We start from the raw sequence: 21,354 nt of genomic DNA, 5'->3' as shown, positions 1-21,354 counted from the left end.
TAGCAGTTAAGTGAGGCGCTCAGTAACTTAGTGAGACCCTGTTTCCAAATAAAATATGAAATAGATCTAGAAAGCAGGGCGTGATAGCACATGCCTGTAATCCCAGCGCTTGGGAGGCTGAGACAGGAGGATCACACAGGTTCAAAGCCAGCCTCAGCTACGTAGTGAGGCTCTCAGCAACTTAGTGAGACCCTGTTTTCAAATAAAGTATAAAAAAAGGTCTGAGAGTATAGCCTAGAGGTAGAAAAGCCCCTGGGTTCCACCCCCAGTACCACAAATACGTAAATAAATAAGTAAATAAATAAAATAAAATAGATCTGGAGGTATAGCTTGGAGTTAGAAGGCCCCTGGGTTCCATCCAGTACCACAAAAATAAAATAAAATAAAATAAAATAAAATAAAATAAAATAAAATAAAATAGAAAGAAAGAAAGAAAGAAAGAAAGAGAAAAATAGGCCTGGAGGTATAGCTCAGAGGTAGAATACCTCTAGGTTCAATCCCCAATTCTGCTAAATAAATAATTTATCAGAAAATACTGGCCTAACCATTATCATTTCAGTCAAGGAGTGAGTGTTCAGAATTTCTCCTCCTGGAGTCAAAGCCCTGGCACCAGTACTCCCGGCCTGCTCACCATTCTGGTAACTTGGTTGCAAACCCCTTGTCCCCCCAGTCCAGGACCTGTTTCTTCTTCCTCCTTCCCCAAACTCCCACAGCCTTGGCCAGTGCCAGAGCTGAGAAAGGCTGCCCTCTGTCGACCACCTGATTCGGAACCACAACAGCCTCCTTGTCAGGAATTTTGGACCAATATTGTCATCTAGTGGTCAATAGAGGCACTGACATCAAACTGAAGTTTCTTGGTTTTCTTTTCTTTTCTTTTTTTTTCTTTTGCAGGTCTGGGGATGGAACCCAGGGGCATTCAACCTCTGAGCTACACCCCCTGCCCTATTTTTTATTCTTTATTTTGAAACCGGGTCTTACTGAGTTGCAGAGGGCCTCACTAAATAACTGAGGCTGTTCATGAACCGTGATCCTCCGGTCTCAGCCTCCCGAATGCTGGGATTACAACCGTGCGCCACCACGCCTGGCTTAGTTGCTTGGTTTTCATGCCTATTTTGGACAGGATGCTTTGAAATGGAGTAGAAATCTGCCCATTTACTTCCTGAAATCTGTATCCAGGATTCATGCAGACCTCCCTATACCAGGTCAGGGTGTGTGTGTGTGTGTGTGTGTGTGTGTGTGTGTGTGTTACTGGAGATTGAACCCAGAGGCATTCTACCTCTGAGCTACATCCCTCATCTTATTTTTTATTCTTTTGTGATTTTTTTTTTTAAACAGTCTCACTGAGTTGTGAAGGGCCTCACTAAAGTAGCTGAGGCTGTCCACAAACCGTGATTCTCCGGTCTCCACCTCCTGAGTTCTGGGATTATAAGTGTGTGCCACCATGCCCGGTCTTATTTTTTTTTTTTTTTTTTAATTTTGAAACAGGGTCTTACTGGTTGATGAGTCTCACTACTTGCTGAAGCTATCCTCAAACCTGTGATCCTCCCGTCTCAGCCTCCCAAGTACTGGGATTAAAAGCATACCCAGCTAATTTTTTATTTTGAAATAGGGTCTCACTAAATTGCAGAGGGCCTCACTAATTTGCTGAGTCTGGCCACAGACCTATGATCCTCCTGTCTCAGCCTCTCAAGTACTGGATTACAAGCATACATCACCATGCCCAGCTTCAGGTCAGAGCTTTTTGAGAAAAGCATATCCAGTCATACCCCAAGCAATGCTCAGAGAGCATCTGGGGCAGGTGTGGGGTAGGGAGGATGGGAAGGAGGATGTATCTAGAGGGTAACTTGACTGACTTGTGCGTATTTTTACTAGGGTTCAGAGTGACACATATTCCGTCCACATTTGCCCCCACTGTGGCCCATCACAGTGACAAGCCCTCGGTGTGCCCAACTTATAAAAACGTCCAGCACTGGGCACCTGTACCATTTGCGTGACAAAAGAGCCAGTGAGACATTTCTATGTGTTCTTTTCTTTCCACTGGACCTATGGCCCCTATTGAAAATGAAATTGAACAGGTAAAAGCAGGGCCACAGCAGGTGCCTCTGACAGGAGGGGAGTGGGGCGTTCCCAAAGGAAAGAGAAAAGGGAAGTTGGGGGCAGCACAAGACCAAGAAGTACAGAGAGGGATCACAGGCTTCTCCCAGAGAAGAAGAGACCCTGAAACAGAGCCCCAGGAAGAGGTGATGACAAAAGAGAAGGCTTCTCAAGCCTCCAAGAGGAAGTGGACCCAAGACGCACGCATGGGAGGTCAGAGAAGGGCCATGCAGAAGGAAAGGCAGCAAACAGAGCTGCAGAGAGCTCCGGAGCCCGCGGCCCAGGGCGCAGGAAGTGGCAGAGCACCAGCCTGCTTCTTGCAAGGCAGTGCAGCTGGAAGAGAGGCGCTGGAGCCACCAGAAGCTCTAGCCTTCTTCTGGGGGGCAGCCTGGACCTGGGGTGCCGGGCCCAGGTCCTGACCAGGCACCTCAGTTGTGCCCAGGCAGTGGGGGACTGCTAAGCTACCAGAGGTATCCAAGGCTAAGAACATGTTAATATCTGGGCTGCTGCACAGGCCGGTGCAGAAACCTAGCAAATGACCATACTCTGTGCCAGGACACAGGCCTCCCTGGTGGCGTATTCCTAAACCTCCAAACAGCCACTGGCACACACCCAGGAGAAGCTCTGGGAGGTGGGGCTACAAAAGGAACTGACTGTCCCCAGGATAGGTGGAGCTCGCACTGGGGGGACAGAGAGGAAGGCGTGCCAGAGGAGGAGTCCAGACCAAGCTGGGGGTCGGCACTGGAGGAGGGCTTTCCCTGTTCACTCTGATTTGGCACCTCATTCTGCACAGAACTCTTTGGAAGTTGGAGGGAGGAGGACATTCACAGTGAGGTGTTGCCCTCAGAAGGATCTGGGATGCCTTGAGTTCCACAGGGGAGGGGAGGCATTCCCCCAAGACATCAGCTCCTGGGCATCTCCAGGACCACAGCTTCGGCCTCACCCACGGGCACTAAACAAGCTAGGGACCCCCTTTCTTGAAGGCCCGCATCGCTCCCTTTGGGGTGTGCCCTGCCCCTCCCTGAGTCACCCCAGGAGAGAGGGGGAAAAAAGGGAAGAGGAGGGAGGCATCGACTAGAGGAAGGAAAAGGAAGCAGAGCAGGAGGACAGAAGCCACACGGGAGTGGGTGACAGAGGAGAACAGAGAGGGCAGATCGAGGGCAGGGGGAGATCGCGGAAGGGCAGGCTGAGCATCCCAAGGGGTGTCCCAAGAGCAGGACCCGGGGGCGGGGAGCCAAAGGGGCGGGCCGGCCATGTCCCACGGGACCTACTATGAGTGTGAGCCCCGGGGCAGCCAGCAGCCACTTGAGTTCTCAGGGGGCCGAGCTGGGCCCGGGGAGCTGGGGGACATGTGTGAGCATGAGGCCTCCATCGACCTCTCCGCCTACATCGAGTCTGGGGAGGAACAGCTGCTCTCAGACCTCTTTGCCATGAAGCCAACACCCGAGGCCCGAGGCCTAAAGGGCCCCGGGACCCCTGCCTTCCCCCACTACCTGCCACCTGACCCACGGCCTTTCGCCTACCCCCCACATACCTTCGGCCCAGACAGGAAGACCCTGGGACCTGGCATCTACAGCAGCCCAGGGAGCTACGACCCCAGGGCCGTGGCCGTCAAGGAGGAGCCTCGGGGACCAGAAGGCAGCAGAGGCGCTAACCGCGGCAGCTACAATCCCCTGCAGTACCAAGTGGCACACTGTGGGCAGACAGCCATGCACCTGGCCCCGACCCTGGCAGCGCCCGGCCAGCCCCTGCGCGTCCTCAAGGTAAGAAAGAGCAAGTCAGTTCTCCCTGCCACCCGGTGGCTGGCGAGCCCGCGCGGTGGGGAACTCTGAGGCCTCTGCTTAAGTGAAAGACTCGGTCTGGTGCTGCTCTGAGAATGGGCCCACCTGGGCGCCTTTGTGCTCTTTTCAGGCCAGGAGCCCTCCTTCCTCCTCTGTGAACTCAGCCCCACTGTGTCCCGAGACCCTGTGGCACCTGCCCTGCCCTGGTCTAGAATCCAGGGCCCTTACCAGCTGTGCTGAGGCCTTCATGCCCTCCTCTTGTTCCTCTGCCTCCTACTTCTGAAGAGGAAAGACCTGCCCGTTGTAGCACAGGAGACTCCCCACAGACAGATGGGGGCAGAGTGCCCTCAGGGAGTGTGAGGTGTGACCGGACACTTTGGACCCTGAGTGTCTGAGGCACGATCTTTCGCAAAAGCCGGGCAATGATGGCTGAACCTGGGAGGCAGGAGCTGCCTCGGAACCTTCTATTTCTCTGATGCCCGCTTGGCCTCACTCTTTGTCCCGTGTGCCTTTCCCTCCAGGGCCCTCTGGCCGCTGCTGGACCCCCCTGTAGCCCCCTTCTCAAGGCACCTTCCCCAACTGGCCCCTCGCACAAGGGCAAGAAAGCCGTGAACAAGGACAGCCTGGAGTACCGTCTGCGGCGCGAGCGCAACAACATTGCTGTGCGCAAGAGCCGGGACAAGGCCAAGAGGCGCATCCTGGAGACGCAGCAGAAGGTGCTGGAGTACATGGCGGAGAACGAGCGGCTGCGCAGCCGTGTGGAGCAGCTCACCCAGGAGCTGGACACACTCCGCAACCTCTTCCGCCAGATCCCTGAGGCCGCCAACCTCATCAAAGGCGTGGGGGGCTGCAGCTGAGCCTGGCTGGTAGACTGTGGGCCCCGAGCCCTGGACCCCCCGCCTGACCCTGGGAACCCCCATCCTGCTGGGCCCTAAGGTCCTTCACAGGCCCAGCCCAAGACATGGACGATGGACAATGGAGGGACAATGGCACCCGGTGGCTTGGGAAGGCAGGACCCATTATGATTCTGTGGCTGAATAAATTGCACTGTGACTTGCTGCTGAGGCTGAGGCTATTCACTGGGCCGTGTGTGTGTGTGTGTGTGTGTGCGCGCGCACGCACGCGCGCGCGCATGCATGTCTTGGGAGACCCTGAGGGAGAGAATACATGTGACTGAATCTACATATGTCTTGTCTCCATGCCCAGATGAGTGTGTAGAAACGCAGACATGCTGCCCACCGCCCTCTCCAGCACACCACACAGCCCAGCCCTGTGTCTATCATTCTGCTCTGCTGTCCTCCTACGTGCTGTCGCCGCAGTCACCCACTCTGTCCCCCCATAGGCTGAAGGTGAGCTCATCCCCAACCACACACACACAGGGCCTGGAGCGGCTCTGGCTGCTCTCCGGACAGCCCAGGGGCTGATAGGGCAGGGCAACCCCAGGCCAGCCAGCCCTGTGCCCAGCATACTCTCTGCCCATCAGCTGTAGATTGGAGCTCTCGCCTCAGGCAACTAAGGAAATATTCCTGATAGCTCTGCCTTCTTTTTGGCGCCTTAGCTCTATTTTTGTTGTTGTTGGTACTATGGATTGAACCCAGAGTTACTCCCACTCTGGGCCCTTTTTATTTTGAAACGGGGTCTTGCTAAGTCACTGAGGCTGACCTGTGATCTCCTGTCTCGGCCTCCCAAGTACTGGTTCCTTAGTGCGTGATCCAGTATTCCGTTTCTTCTCTCCAGTCCCACAGTCTCAGTCCACCTGACCCACACCCCCACCACTGCCCCATCCACCTATTTCCATCTTTATCCCTCATCCACTGGGGCTCTGGTTCCCTAACACCTGAGAACCTGGGTATTGGGGGAGGAATCAGTGAGGAAAGCACCGGTGTGTGTGGCCTGGTCTGTCTGAGAACATTCATAAGGAGGAGGAGCGCGACAAAGGCCTGTGCCAGTGGGTCCCATGTTTGAGGCGTTGTTTATTTTCAAAAGCCACAGCCCTGGAGGCAGGCTAGCACAGCGATGAAGAGCTTCAGTTTGCGTCTCTCTCTGCTATTTTCTGGCTGTATGTCCTTGAACCAGTTACTTTTTCTTTCTGTATCTCAGTTTCCTTGTCTGCAAAATGAGTCATTTTTTATTTTATTTTTATTCTCTCTTTTGGAGGTACCAGGGATCAAAGCCAGCTCCTCCTGCTTGCTAGGTAAGCAAGCGCCCATCCTACCACTGAACTGCATCCCCAGCCCGAAATGAGTCACTGCAGCGCTCATTTCATTGTGTTGGTGTTTGTTTGCAGTGCTAGGAATTGAACCCAGGGGTGCTCTACCACTCAGCTATGTCCTTAGCCCCTTTTAATTTTTTATTTTCAGACAGGGTATCACTAAGTTGCCCAGGCTGGCTTTGAACCCGTGACCCTCCTACTTCAGCCTCCTGAGTAGCTGAGATTATAGTTATGCAGCACTACTGGCCATGGTGATGCATGCCTGAAATCTCAGTATTTAGAAGGCTGAGACAGGAGGATTACAGGTTCGAGGCCAGCCTCAGCAACTTAGAGAGACCATGTTTCAAAACAAAATAGGGCTGAAGGTGTGGTTTGGAGGTCGAATGCCTCTGGGTTCAATTTCCAGTACCAAAAAAATAGTTGCACACCACTGCACTGAGCCTCATAGTGTTATATAGTATGTGAAGAGAAACGGGGCTGGCACAGGTAAGCAGAACAAATGCCATGCTTCCGTTTTGCTAGAACTGAAAGGGCCTCAGCGACCTCACCTTAACTTCTCGTTTTGCAGGTGAGGGAACTGAGGCCTCAGAAAGGGGGAAGGGATGTGCCCAGAATTAGGGGACTGCTTAGAGGCAAAAATCAAAATTAACTCCATAAAATCACAGATCTCGAGAGGTGCTGAGAGAGACCTCAAGAGATCGTCTGGTGAGCTCTGCCCTCAGACAAGCAAGATAGTGTGAGCCACATTTTACAGATAAAGCAGTCAGGGTAGAGGGGATAAGATAGGCTTCAGAAGCCCTTAGTCCCTTTGCAGTGTCAGGGCAGGGTACCTGTCCCTCTCCTTGCACCTGCTCCTCCAGGTTATCCAGCACAGGTGGGCCACCGCCGGGAAGTGAACCGTGTCAGAGACTCGGGACCGAATGTGGGCTAAAGTCTCTCCTGGTGCACTGCTGGGGAAGCCTGAGGTAGATATGAAGGATAACTCTGAGAGGGGGAGACTTGTATGTGATGAAGCCAGTCTCTCCCCACCCTCACCTGGACAGCAGAGCCCTCCCATGTCTCGGGCATCCCTGTGTACAAGGTCCACCCAGGTCAGGACTCGGTCCTCCCAGCCTGTGTCTCAAGCGCCATCTCTCAGCCATCTCTTCACCCTCTGGCTGAACCCCCGCCCCAGGTCTGGGCTGGGCAGATGGACCCAAACCTCCAGCGAAGAGACTGGTGGGAGCCGCCTGAGTTTGGGAGGGGGAGGAGCCTGTCTCTTTAGGCACCTGGGAGAATCCTCGCACCTTCCCTTCAGCCTAGAGGGATGCGTTGCACAAGGCGGTTAGTACAGAGGGCGGTAAGTGACTCAACCTCCGGATTTCCTCCTCTCGGCTCAAGACCACTGCCCCTTGACTTCTTTTCAAGGTGCTGGATGGCGGAGCCTGGGTTGCCAGGGAAAGCAACTTCTTTCCCAGCTCTGAGCTGCATCGACTCCCAGCCCCCCACCCACCTGTCAGATCCGCAGGGCAGGTGCCAAGCAGGTGGAGGATCCGGAAACGAGCCACCTCCCCTCGGGAATCCTGGGTAGCTGTAACTCTGAGCAGCCAGGCACAGCCCTCCCCTTCCTGCCAGACCGTATTCTAGGGAGATGACACACAGCCCAAAGGAGGCTTTCAATCTGACATCAGCGGGCGTGGGCCGGAGTCATAGATTCAAGGGGTGTTTGTCAACCATCTTCCCTGTGAATAGACAAGTTCTCGGCTGAAGGGGCAGGGGGAAAGGCAATAAATGAGGGGGCCTAAGGTCTTTCTTGGCCCATCCTGATTGCCCATCGGTTCTTCCTCACCCCCTCAGCTCCCAGGCGCAGCTCCCCACATCAGCAGGCCTCCCAGGGGGGTGGGAGGAGACTGGAACCAGAGAGGAGGGAGCTAGACCCCCAGCCCTATTTTTTATTTTTATTTATTTATTATTTTTTGGTGGTACTGGGGTTCCTGGAAGCCCTTCTACCTCCAGGCTACACTCCCAGACCTATTTTATTTTTGGAAACAGGGTCTCTTAAGCCAGCGCGGCTGGCTTTGAACCTGCACAATCCTCCTGTCTCCGCCTCCCAAGCGCAGGGATTACAAGAGTGTGCCACTATGCCCAGCTATTTTTTTTTAGTGTGTGTGTGTGTGTGTGTGTGTGTGTGTGTGTGTGTGTTATTAGGGATTGAACCCAGAGGCATTCTACCTCCAAGCTACATCCCTGGCCTTTTTTATTTTGTTTTGCGAAAGGGTCTCATTAGGTTGATGAGGGTCTCACTACTTGCTGAGGCTGTCCTCAAACCTGTGATCTTTTTGTCTCAGCCTCCCAAATACTGGGATTATAAGCATGTGCCACCACATCTGGCTATGTTTTGTTTGTTTGTTTGTTTGTTTGCTTGTTTGTTTTTGCAGGTCTAGGAATGGAACCCAAAAGCATTCCACCTCTGAGCTATACACCCTGCCCTATTTTTTTTTTTTTTTTTTTTGCAGGTCTGGGGATGGAACCCAGGGGTATTCGACCTCCGAGCTACACCGCTGCCCTATTTTTTATTCTTTATTTTGAAACCAGGTCTCACTGAGTTGCAAAGGGCCTCAGTAAGTGGCTGAGGCTGTCCGTGAATCACAATCCTCCTGTCTCAGCCTCCTGAATTCTGGGATTACAAGTATGCGCCACCATGCTCAGCTGCTATTTTGAAATTTTGAAACAGGGTCTCACTAGGTTGATGAAAGTCTCCCTACTTGCTGAGGCTGTCCTTGAACCTTCAATCCTCCTGTCTCAGCCTCCCAAGTACTGGGATTACAGGTGTGCGCCACCACACCCAGCATCCTTTTACGTATTCCTGCTGTTATCTGTATAACCTTTGCTAGTCAACTGACTATGCCTGGTGTCTGTTCATTTGTTTATAATGCACTGGCATTTTAACAGCAGGAATGTAGAAGTTGCCCAAAGCATCAAAGTCACACTGAACTCAATTACATTTGTCAAGACATCAATTCATAAAGCAATATTAGATTAAGAAAATAACTAAAGCCGGACGTGGTGGCACACGCTTGTAATCCCAGCATTTGGGAGGCTGAGCCCGGAGGATCATGGTTCGAGGACAGCCTCAGCTACTTAGTGAGGTCCCTTGCAATTCAGTGAGACCCAGTTTCAAAATAAAGAATAAAAAATAGGGCAGGGGATGTAGCTCAGAGGTCAAATGCCTCTGGGTTCCATCCCCAGACCTGCACACACACACACACACACACACACACACACACACACACACACACAAAAGAGAGAGAGAGAAAGAAAAAGAAAGAAAGAAAAAAAGAACTGCAAGCTGGGCGTGGTGGCGCACACTTGTAATCCCAGCATTTGGGAGGCGGAGACTGGAGGATCACAGACCGTGGACAGTCTCAGCTACTCAGTGAGGCCTTCTGCATCTGCAATTTTGTGAGACCCTGTTTCAAAATAAAAAATAGGGCTGGAGGTGTAGCTCGGAGATCGAATGCCCCTGGCTTTCATCCCCAGACCCGAAAAAAAAAAAAAGAAAAGAAAAGAACTACAAACTGGGCATGGTGGTGCACCCTTGTAATCCCAGTACTTGAGAGGAAGAGATAAGAGGATCGCAGGTTCTCAGCCAGCCTCAGCTACTTAGTGGGGCTCTTTGCAATTTAGTGAGACCCTGTTTTGTTTTGTTTTGTTCTTTTTTTTTTTTTTTTTTTTTGGTGGTACTGGGGGTGGAACCCAGAGGCTTTCTACCTCCGGGATATACTCCCAGACCTTTTTTTTTTAATATATATTTTATTTGGAAACAGGGTCTCACTAAGTTGCTGAAAGCCTCACTAAGTAGCTGAGGCTGGCTTCGAATCCATGCGATCCTCCTGTCTCAGCCTACCAAGCGCACACCCAGCTATGAGACCCTGTTTCAAAATAAAGAATAAAAGCCAGGCGTGGCGCATGCTTGTAATCCCAGAGCTTGGAAGGCTGAGACAGGAGGATCGCACAGGTTCAAAGCCAGCCTCAGCTAACTAATGAGGTTCTCAGCAACTTAGTGAGACCCTGTTTCCAAATAAAGTATAAAATAGGTCTGGGACTATAGCCCGGAGGTAGAAAAGTCCCTGGGCTCCACGCTCAGTACAATAAATAAATAAATAAATAAATAAATAAATAAATAAATAAATAAGTAAAATAAGCCAGGCGTGGTGGGGCACACTTGTTATCCCAGCATTTGAGAGGCTGAGACAGGAGGATTGCGGTTTGGGGACAGCTTCGACTACTTAGTGAGGCCCTTTGCAAGTCAGTGAGACCCTGTTTCAAAATAAAGAATTAAAAATATAGGGCTAGGCCGGGCATGGTGGCACACGCTTGTAATCCCCGCGCTTGGGAGGCTGAGACAGGAGGATCGCACAGGTGCGAAGCCAGCCTCAGCTACTTAGTGAGGCTCTCAGCAACTTAGTGAGACCCTGTCTCCAAATAAAGTATAAAATAGGTCTGAGAGTATAGCCCGGAGGTAGAAAGCCTCTGGGTTCCACCCCCAGTACCACCAGAAAAAAAAAAAAAAAAATATATATATATATATATGGCTGAGGATGCCGCTCAGAAATAGAACGCCCCTGGGTTCCATCCCCAGTACTGAAATAAATAAATAATAAATAAATAAATAAATAAATAAATAAATAAATAAAGCTAGGGGTGTAGCTCAGAGGTAGAATGCCTCAGAGTTCAATCCCCAGTACCAAGAAAAGGGGTGTGCAGGTATTGCTCAGAGGTAGAACGCCCCTGGAAGAAAGACAGAGAGACAGACAGACAGACACAGAGAAATAAAGAAAATAGCACACCAGCAAAGCAAGGTCCCCACAGCACAAGTGCATTCATGTTCTTTAGAACCCACAGTGCGACGCGCTTTTTTTTCTGGGACCTGGACAAGGGTCCTGCGCTAAGAGGATCTCAGGCCACAGGGAAGCTGCCAAGGAGAAGCAGGCTGCAGGGAGACAAGAGGGAGGAAGCTGGCCAAGGTGAGTCTGCCAAGGTCAGACGACAGTGGCTTGTGAAAGCCACCCCCCCTGCACACCTCCCTGCCGCCCCCACAGATTGCCACACCCCCAGGCCCCCGGGCCCCCATTCCGGTGTTGCAAGATCCTGGCTGGGGTTGTGGGTGGAAAGGGGCCTCTTCACCTTCACCTCTTGCCCTGCTCCCTGCCAGGGGGGACTCTGGGATGGAGGTCCAGAGACGCCAGGCTGAGGCTCTGGGCACTGCCTGAGCCCTCCCCAGCCCCACGCAGGCCGACCCCACCTGCCAGGACTCAGGCTGGCTGAGGGGATCCAGAGCAGTCTAACCCACAGGACTTCTGGGTGGCCTCTCTCAGCCATCAGGTCCTTACGCCAGCCTGGTCTGATCTCAGAAAACCTCCGGGCATGAGAAATTCCCCCCATGGGGAGAGAGGGTGGGTGTTTTCAAATGAAAAGACTGCAACTTGACTTCATAAAAATGGCTACCAATTAGGACTTCAGTAAACAGTGACAGGGGACCCGTCACAGGAGAGGCTTCCTGACAGGGAGAGTCGCTTCGGCAGAGCCATGGGCCCTGATGGAGGTAGAAGCAAGCTAGGCATGGAACTAATCCATCCCCCTTGCCCAGAAGCTAAGCTTCACCCTGAAGACCCAAACTGTTCACGCCTCTCTTGTCCCCTACACCTAAGTGGCAGCCCATCCAACCCTGCTGCAATCGGGACGGTTTGCAAAACGCCTGCTACCTCCCCCTTGGTCACCCTCTGAGGTTAGGACTGTACTTGGGAGATAAGCTCAGGCCCCACCCGCCTGTCCCACAGACTGCTGGCCTGCTGCAATCGGGACGGTTTGCAAAACCCCTGCTGGCTCCAGCTCTGTCACCATCTGAGGTTAGAGCTGCACTCCAAGATAAAGCGGGCCCCGCCCACCCAGCCTGCAGCCCTCACCAGCTGCAGCTGCCAGGAGGGACAGAGCTCCCGGAATCCCAGCAGGGTCTGGAAGCCTTACCAGACCCAGCACAAGCTCCCCCGGCGCGGCCTCCCCCTCCTCTCTCCTCCACCCCAGCCTCCTCTTTGCATCTCGTCTCCGTGGCCATTCTCTCTCCTTCCCTCCATCCACCCTCCTCGCGTCGCAATTCCATCCTTGGCTCCATCCCCTCACGCGTACTCATTCATTTACTCACCAAAAGTACTTATTAAGCACCAACTCTGGCCCGGGCGCTTTACTTGGAGGAGTTTCACGACAAGTGAGGAGGAGAGAAGACAGGAGCTGTGGCACACACTTGTAGTCCCAGTGCTTGGGAGGCTGAGATAGGAGGCTCACAGGTTCAAAGCCAGCCTCAGCAACTTAGAGAGGTTCTCAGTAACCTTTGTGAGACTGTTTCCAAATAAATAAAATCAGACTGGGGGTATAGGTTGGAGGTAGAATGCCTCTGGGTTCCATCCCTAGTGCCGAAAACAAAACAAAAACAAAATGAAAAAAACAGCCAAGTGTGATGGTGTGCACCTGTACTTGAGAGGCTAAGACAGGAGGATTGCAGGTTCAAGGACAGCCTCAGCAAGTAGTAGTGAGACTCTCATCAACCTAGCAAGACCCTGTTTCAAAATAAAATTATTTTTTTTAAATTGGGCTCCAGGACTAGCTCGAAGGTACAATGACCCTGGGTTCAATACTCAATGCCATAAATAAATGAATAAATAAGTAAATAAGGGCTAGGGTAGAGCTAAAAGATAGCATACTACTGGGGTTCAATCCCTAGTACCAAAAAAAAAAAAAAAAATGAGGATAGTCTTACCCTGTGAAGTTTTCAGTTTAGTGAGGGTGAAAGATATGATACCACAAACTACTATAAAACTCTAGGTTGTGGTCAGAACCATGTGGCAAAAATAAAGGGATGACTGGTGACAGGGCTTAGCAAGGAACCTAATATTTATTTGTTTGTTTGTTTGTTTGTTTGTTTAGTGGTACTGGGGATCGAACCCAGAGACATTCTACCTCTGAACTACACTCCCAACCTATTTTATTTTTATTTTGAAGCAGGATCTCGCTAGGTTGATGAGAGTCTCACCAAGTTGCCGAGGCTGTCCTGGAATCTGTAATCCTTCTGTATTCGCCTCAATTCGTGCTGGGATTAGAGGCTTGCACCGCCACACCCAGATAAAAACCTGATTTAAATGTGGGAGTTACCTGAGAGGCTGAAACAAGAGGACCACAGGTTTAAAGCAGCCTCAGCTACTTAGTGAGGCCCCTTATAACTTAGTGTTTTAAAAAGAAAAAAAAAAAAAAAAAGCCAGGCGTGGTAGTGGACACTTGTAATCCCAGCATTCTGGAGGTTGAGACAGAAGGATGGCAGTTTGCGGACAGCCTCAGCTACTTAGGCCTTCTGTAACTTAGTGAGACCCTGTTTCAAAATAAAGAATAAAAAATAGGGTAGGGGGTATAGAATGCCCCTAGGTTCCATCCCCAGACCCTAAAAAAAAAAAAGTCTAGGGTATAGCTTAGAGGTAGAATGTCCCTGGGTTCAATTCCCAGAACCACACAAAAAAATAAAATAAATAAATATGGGGGTTGGAGAAGTGGTTTTGAGGGGTAACATAAGTAGAGCTCTAAGAAGCAAGTGGGAAAGTGTCTGGCAAAAGTGGGGTTCCCAGCAGAGATAGATGGGTATGCAGAGGTTCCCAGGAGGGTCCTTTCACTCCCTAGCAGGGGCTGGGGAAGATTGGGGAGCAGACCAGACTGACCGGGAAGAGGGTGCCCGGGTGCGGCAAGGGAAGGCTGAGGCCAGAGCTCCCTGGTGGGATTCAGCTCATCAAGGGGAGGACTGGCCTTCCAAGAGAAGAAGCCCTGGTTTTTTGTTTTTTGTTTTTTGTTTTTGTTTTTGGTGGTACAGGGTGTGGAACTCAGGGGATTTTCTACCTCTGGGCTACACTTCCAGACCTATTTTATACTTTATTTGGAAACAGGGTCTCACTGAGTTACTGAGAGCCTCACTAAGTAGCTGAGGCTGGCTTCGAACCTGTGCGATCCTCCTGTCTCAGCCTCCCAAGGGCTGGAATTACAAGCGTGCGCCACCACGCCTGGCCACCAGGCCCTGTTTTTAACAAGAAAGGGAAGAAATCGAATTGGATATCACTCCAAATAGATTTGTAGCAGGCAGAGGCTGTCCCTATCTTATGGCTTTTATTTTCACTGTGAAAAAAAGAGATAACTAGCAAGGAGCTACACACCTGTAATCCCAGCAACTTGGAAGGCTGAGGCAGGAAGATCACAAGTTCAAGGCCAGCCTGAGCAGGACCCTGTCTCAAAGGGAAAAACAAAATGGGCTGGGCATAATAGCTCAGTGGTAGAAGAGCCCTGAGCTCAATTCGCAATATTAGAAGAAAGAGAAGGAGAAACTAAAAGTGTCTAATCTGGGTGGAAAGCTAGAGGCTTGAAGGTACACAATCCCAGTTGCTGAGGGTGAAAGAGGGAGCTGGTTGTTGAGATTTCTGCCTTGGGAGGACAGGATTGAAATCGCCCACCCCCGTAATCCCAGTATTTGGGAGGCTGAGTCAGGAGGATCGCAGCTTTGAGGACAACCTCAGTAAGCAGTGAGATTCTCATCAATCTAACAGCACCCTGTTTCCAAATAAGGGCTGGGGGTATAGCTCAAGAGTAGAATGTTTTGGGGTTCAATCCCCAGTACCACACACACAAAAAGAAACTGACGATTAGATGATTAGAGCCAGGTGTGGTGGTGCACAATTGTAATCCCAGCGCTTGGGAGGCTGAGACAGGAAGATTGCAGGTTCAAAGACAGCCTCAGCAACTTAGTGAGACTCTGTTTCCAAATAAAAAATAAAATAGGGCTGGGGGTGTAGCTCAGAGGTAGAATACCCATGGGTTCCATCCCCAGTACCAAAACAGAAAAAAAAAAGAAAGAAAAAATTACACCCTCAGCCCTATTTTTTATTATTATTTTGAAACAAGTCTCACTGAGTTGCAAAGGGCCTCAATAAGTAGCTGAGGCTATCTGCGAACTGTGATCCTCCTGTCTCAGGCTCCTGAATGCTGGGATTACAAGCATGTGCCACTACACCCAGCTTCCAGTTGTAGTTTTTATTTGGAAACAGTTTCACTAAATTGCTGAGGCTGGCTTGTACTGAGATTACAAGCGTGGGCCATCATGCCCAGCTTTAAGGATGTGACTTCTGTCTTCTGGGATGATTTCCTCCAGTGATCTGAGCAACTGCAAACAAATGCAGGGTCCATCTAGAAGTTGGCCCTGAACGAGGAGAGATGGGGAAGAGGAGTCGAGGGCAGTTGGGAGGAAGGCAGAGAGGAGAAGGTGTAGAGATGGGTCATGGTTCCCCGTGAGCTCGTCCAACAGCCGCAGTGAAACCAACTCAGCAAACGAACCATAAGGAAAGGAGATCGTATCAGAGAGGGGTCGTTTGATTCGGTTATTTCGTAGGTGCTGCAGTTTCTGGTGATGATAAGCCTCTGGGTACGACCCTGGGAGTGGCTGGCTAGACTGGATGGAGGGGAATGTTAGAGATGAGGGGGTGAAGGGACTGAGAGCCAATGGCACACGCGGGGCCGGCTCTCCTCAGCCGTCCTCTCTCACACCCACCCAGGTCCTCGCCACCCTCCTCTTGCACGCTGAGCTGAGCACGGTGGTGGCATCTGTGATCCCAGGACTGGGGAGGCCGAGACAGGAGGAGCGAAGGCTCCCGACCAGCTCAGCGACTTAGCAGCATTTCCCGTTTCCGCTGCTGTCTTCCTTGCCTTCGTCCTGGCCTGTCTCCCTTCTCGTCCTTTGTCTAGGCTCATCCTCTCTATACTCATTTTCCCTTCTCCTCTCACCTTGCCTCCTCACCCCCTCTTTCCCTCCGGATCCTCTTTATCTCCTGACAGTCATTTCCCCTCTACTGAGCAGTACTGTGTAGTGGGTTACACCTGTGCTCAGGGCCCTACATGCGATCAAGTCCCACGTCGTTATTTACCGCCTATGCACACTTGCCAAATTTTGCTGCACCTCACTTGTCAAATTGGAATAATAGCCGAGCATGGTGGCAAACACTTGTCATCTCAGTACTTTGGAAGCTAAGACAGGAGGAGTGCAGGTTTGAGGTCAGCCTTAGCAACTTAGGGAGAACTGTTTCAAACTAAAAAAGAAAATAGCTCAGGGGTAGAATGCTTCTGAGTTCAATCCCCAGTAACACACACACACACACACACACACACACACACACACTGAAAATAATAACAACTCAAGGTTGCTGGACAGATTACATGAGTATAAAATGCTTGGAACAATGTCTGGGCACAACAATGGTTTCAAGAAAATGATTCTTATTCTCCCTCATCTTACCTCCTTGTTCTTTCTTTATTTTCATTTCTCACCTCCACTATCCTCTGCAACTACTTCATATGTCCTCAAAGAGGAAGAGATAATAAGATTCAGCCCCTGCTTATAGTCTCGCAAGAAAACACACACAGAGTCAGGATGGTGGCAGCCAGGCTTGGTGGTACATGCCTGTAATCTCAGTACTTGGAGGATGAAACAGGAGGATCACAGGTTCAAGGCCAGCTTTAGCAATTTAGTAAGACCCTCAGCAACCTAATAAGACCATTTTTTTCCCAAAATTTAAAAAGTGTGGGGAGTGTTGGGGTTGTAGCTCAGAGGTAGAATGCCCCAGGTTCAAGTCCCAGTTCCACAAAACTAAAATACAATAGAAATCAAAGCCAGGTGTGGTGGCGCACGCTTGTAATCCCAGCATTCGGGAGGCTGAGACCGGAGGAGCGTGGTTCATGAACAGCCTCAGCTACCTGGTGAGGCCCTCTGCAACTAGTGAGACCCAGTTTCAAAATAAAGAATAAAAAATAGGGCAGGGGGTGTAGCTCGGAGGTCGAATGCCCCTGGGTTCCACCCCCAGACCCGCTAAATAAATAAATAAATGTCAAGATAACATAAGTGCTACTTCAAAGATGTGAAGGAAATACTTTTGGAAAACAGGATATGCAAGCTAACTCATGCTGGGCATGGGGTGAATGCTTGTAATTCCTGTTCTTGGGAGGCTGATGCAGGAGGACTGCAGGTTTGAGACAGCCTCAGCAATTTAGTGAGGCTTTCAGCAACTTAGTGAGACCCTGTTTCAAAATAAAAAACTAAAATAGGCCTGGGGTTGTAGCCCGGAGGTAAAAGGCCCCTGGGTTTCATCTCCAATATTACAAAAAGAAAGAAAGAATAAAACAGGTTTAGGGGTATAGCTGAGAGGTAGAATGCCCCCAAGTTTCACCCCCAATACTACAACACACACACACACACACACACACACACACACACACACACACACACACCCTAATAGCCTGGAGAAGTAAAATAAATTCTTAACAGGCAAAAATAACCTGGATCTTGAAACACAAGGAAGAATTCACAGTGCTAATGCAGGAAAGAGGTGTTCCAGTGGGGAAGACACTAGGTATTTCTTTCAGGCATCTCCTACCTCTGTGTAGGGCTCACAGCGGGTCCTCAACAAATACATGCTAGTTGACTGACACCTGCTAGGGGAGGCTATGGCTTCATTCTATGAGACTTCACAGAATCCCTTATGAGCTGCAAGGGTGGGAAAATAAGGTGTTCTGTGTTTTTTCTGCAAGAGGATGGGAAGTCCCACCCTCAAGCTCAACCCCTCCCTGGCAGGGCATGCCCTCTCCAGGCTGGGCCACAAGAGAGCAGCAAAGCTCTAGACATGGGCCCACACATCCGGAGCCAGACAGAATTTGAATCCAACACAGGAATCCTAAGGAGGATTTCCTCCCCAGAAATCTGGAGGGAAAAAGGGCTTCAGGCTCTTAGAGAAGACTAGGTTTGTCTTAGAGAGAGAACAAGAGTCCCCAGAGTCTCCTCTAATAAGTTGAAAGTGTATGTATACGTTTTTGTGTGTATTGGGATTGAATTTAGAGACATTCTACCTCTGAGCTAAACCCACAGACCTATTTTATTTATTTATTTATTTATTTATTTATTTATTTATTTAATGATACTGGGGGTTGGAACCCAGGAGCTTTCTACCTCCGGGCTATACTCCCAGACCTATTTTATATTCTATTTGGAAACAGGGTCTCACTAAGTTGATGAGAGCCTCACTAAGGTAGCTGAGGCTGGTTTTGGGGGGTTTTTGGGGTTTTTTTTTTTTTGGTGGTACTGGGGGTGGAACCCAGAGGCTTTCTACTTCCGGGCTATTCTCCCAGACCTTTTTTATATTTTATTTGGAAACAGGGTTTCACTAAGTTTCTGGAAGCCTCACTAAGTAGCTGAGGCTGGCTTCGAACCTGCGCGATCCTCCTGTCTCAGCCTCCCAAGCGCGGGGATTACAAGCGTACGCCACCAGGACTGGCATATTTTATTTTTTATTTTGAAACAGGGTCTTGCTAAATTGCTGAGGCTGGCTTTGAACCTGCAATCCTCTTGTCTCAGCTTCCTAAGCACTGGGATTATGGGTGTGTGCCACCACACTGGGCTTAAATATGTATTCATTATTTGACTTAGTATTTGCCATGAGCTAGACACTATTTTCAGTGCCTCATAAATATTCACTTATTCATCATAAAAACCCTGTGATGCTAGCCAGGCGTGGTGCCGCATGCTTGTAATCCCAGCATTTGGGAGGCTAAGACAGGAGGACATCTACTTAGGCCCTCCGCAACTTGGTGAGACCCTGTTTCAAAATAAAGAATAAAAAAATAGGGCAGGGGGTGTAGCTCAGAGGTTGAATGCCCCTGGGTTCCATCTCTAGTACCGCAAAAAACAAAACAAAACCTGTGATCCCATGGTGGCACACACTTGTGATCCCAGCATTTGAGAGGCTAAAATAGGAGGGTTGCAGGTTGCAGACAGCCTCAGCTACTTAGTGAGGTCCTTTGCAACTCAGTGAGATCCTGTTTCAAAAAAAATAAATAAAAAATAGGGCTGGGGGTGTAGCTTGGAAGTAGAATGTCCCTGGGTTCCATCCCCAGTACTACTAAAATAAAATAATAAAAAAATAAAATAAAAACTCTGCAATCCTCCCCTCTCCCTTTTTTTGGGGATTTAAACCAGAGCTTTGTACACCCGGAGCAGGTTCTCTACCATTGAGCTCTGCCCTAGCCCTTAAAATTTTTTTTCTTTTGAGACAGGGTCTTAATAAGTTGCCCAAGCTAGCCTCGAACTTGTGACCCTCCTGCCTCAGTCTCCAAGTAGCTGTGATTAGGCATGTGCTACCATGCCCAGGTAATCCTCCCTATTTTATGAATGGAAAAACTGAGACACCTGTCCAAAACTACATAAATGGAATGCCGTAGAGTCACTTTGTATAAAGTCTGGGTGTCTCTGACAATCAGTAGTTCTGGCCACAGGTCTGATTGTCTGAAATTATAAAATCGAGCCCACTGAGAAGTCCATCTTTAAACTCCAACCTTTGTCTGGGGCTGGGATGTAGCTCAGCGGCAAAGCACCTGTTTTGCAGGTATGGTGCTCTGGGTTTGACCCCTGATTCCAAAAAGACAAAAAAAGAAGAACCCCTTTAAACTCCAGCTAATTTGTCTACCACTAATTAAATATATTGCCTTAAGATATGTCAATTCACCCTGACTTGCTTCTTAAAAAAAAAAAAAGTGTTGGAAGCCAGGTATGGTGTCACAAATTTGTAATCCTAGTACTTGGGAGGCTGACAGAAGGATAGCCTCAGCAAGTAGTGAGACTCAGCAACCTAGTGAAACCCTGTTTCAAAATAAGAATAAAGTAGGCCTGGAGGTGTGGCACAGAGGTAGAATGCCTCTAGGTTCAATCCCCAGTAACACAAAAATTAATTAATTAATAATTAATTAAAGCATGGGCATTACAGATTACACATCCATAATCCCAGTATTAAGAGGCTGAGACAGGAGGATCTTAGGTTTGAGCCCAGCCTCAGAAATTTAGCCGGGCGTGGTGGCACACGCTTGTAATCCCAGCATTCGGGAGGCTGAGACTGGAGGATCGCGTTTCGCGGACAGTCTCAGCTACTTAGTGAGGCCCTCGGCAACTCAGTGAGACCTGGTTTCAAAATAAAAAATAAAAAATAGGGCAGGGGTTGTATCTCAGAGGTTGAATGCCCCTGCGTTCCATCCTCAAACCCGCAAAAATAAATAAATAAATAAATAAATAAATAAATAAAATTTAGTGAGATTCTGTTTCAAAACAAACAATTTTTTAAAAAGGGCTGGGAGTGTAACTCGGACCTGTGATTCTCCTGTCTGAGCCTCCCAAGTACTGGAATAACAGGTGTGGGCCACCATGCCTGGCTCTAAGCCAACACTTAAAGAATGCCAAGCGTTGGGAGTTGGGAGGAAAGGCCTCGCCCACAGGTGGTCCCTCTCCACCTCAGCAGGTGTGGAATTTGGGCCTGAGGTGTTAAGAAAGATTTCCCAGAGTAATTACAAGAAAGGTAGAAATTAGCCAGGCAGGGGAGAAGGGGCATCTAAGCAGGGAAAACAGCCGGCAAGAGCAAAGAAAACAAAAAGGACCCCCAGAGGTCCGTAAGAACAGCTTTCAAACACCTATTTGTGTCCACTTTCAGAGTCCATTTTCTCTTCCCTGCTTGCCTGTAAGCAGGTTCAGGAAGCTTCACAGACCTAACACTACAGCCTCATACAAGAGGCTGTAGTGTTAGGTCTGTGAAGTTTCCTGAACACGGATTTGCTGTGCCCCCAGCACACAGATTTGCTGTGCCCCCAGCAGCCCCATCAGACGTAGGAGACACTTGTAGTGTTGCAGGTGTCAGCAAGAGGCCAGGCCCAGCTGGGACTTCAGAAGTGCAGAGCCTGTTTGCACCACTCTGCAGGCATTTATGAAGCAAGGCATGTCCCCTCGCCCACCCACTGTGTTGACATCAATTCTTTAGTACTGGGAAGCTTCCAAGCTTTTCTACTCAGAAAGCCAGGAGAGTTAGGATGTGGGATAGAAGAGGATTAGGAAAGGGTCCCATTGTGGGAAAGGCAGGGTCCTCTGCAGAAAGGTCAGCTGAGGCCTCAAGTACCACTGCCCTCCCCCAGCACTGCACCTCTGGCACCCCCACAGAGGACCTTTGGCCCTGTGGCTCATACCCAACCTCCTGGCAGGGAACTGTAGATTTAGTCAACAACACCCTAATCTTAGAAAAACAAGAATGGTGGAGGGTTTGTGGAGAGGGGAAAGGATGGAATAATAAGCCTGGAAGAAGGGGGCAGAAGACTTCCAGGGCAGGCTGCAGAAAGACCTGAAGGAAG

The 21,354-nt window shown here is 49.9% G+C and overlaps 1 protein-coding gene across 1 annotated transcript; it reads left to right on the top strand.

The window, feature by feature from the left end:
• Positions 1-3,347: 3,347 nt before the first annotated feature.
• Positions 3,348-4,732, top strand: CEBPE (CCAAT enhancer binding protein epsilon; the record flags this gene model as incomplete). The annotated part of the gene is made up of 2 exons (XM_080706743.1): positions 3,348-3,857; positions 4,397-4,732. 2 exons carry the CDS (start codon positions 3,348-3,350, stop codon positions 4,730-4,732), a joined length of 846 nt encoding a protein of 281 aa, XP_080562869.1.
• Positions 4,733-21,354: the final 16,622 nt, after the last annotated feature.

Source organism: Muscardinus avellanarius (genome assembly GCF_963383645.1).
Source record: "Muscardinus avellanarius genome assembly, chromosome: 12".
NCBI lineage: Eukaryota > Metazoa > Chordata > Mammalia > Rodentia > Gliridae > Muscardinus > Muscardinus avellanarius.
This window is presented reverse-complemented; position numbering and strand designations above follow the sequence as displayed.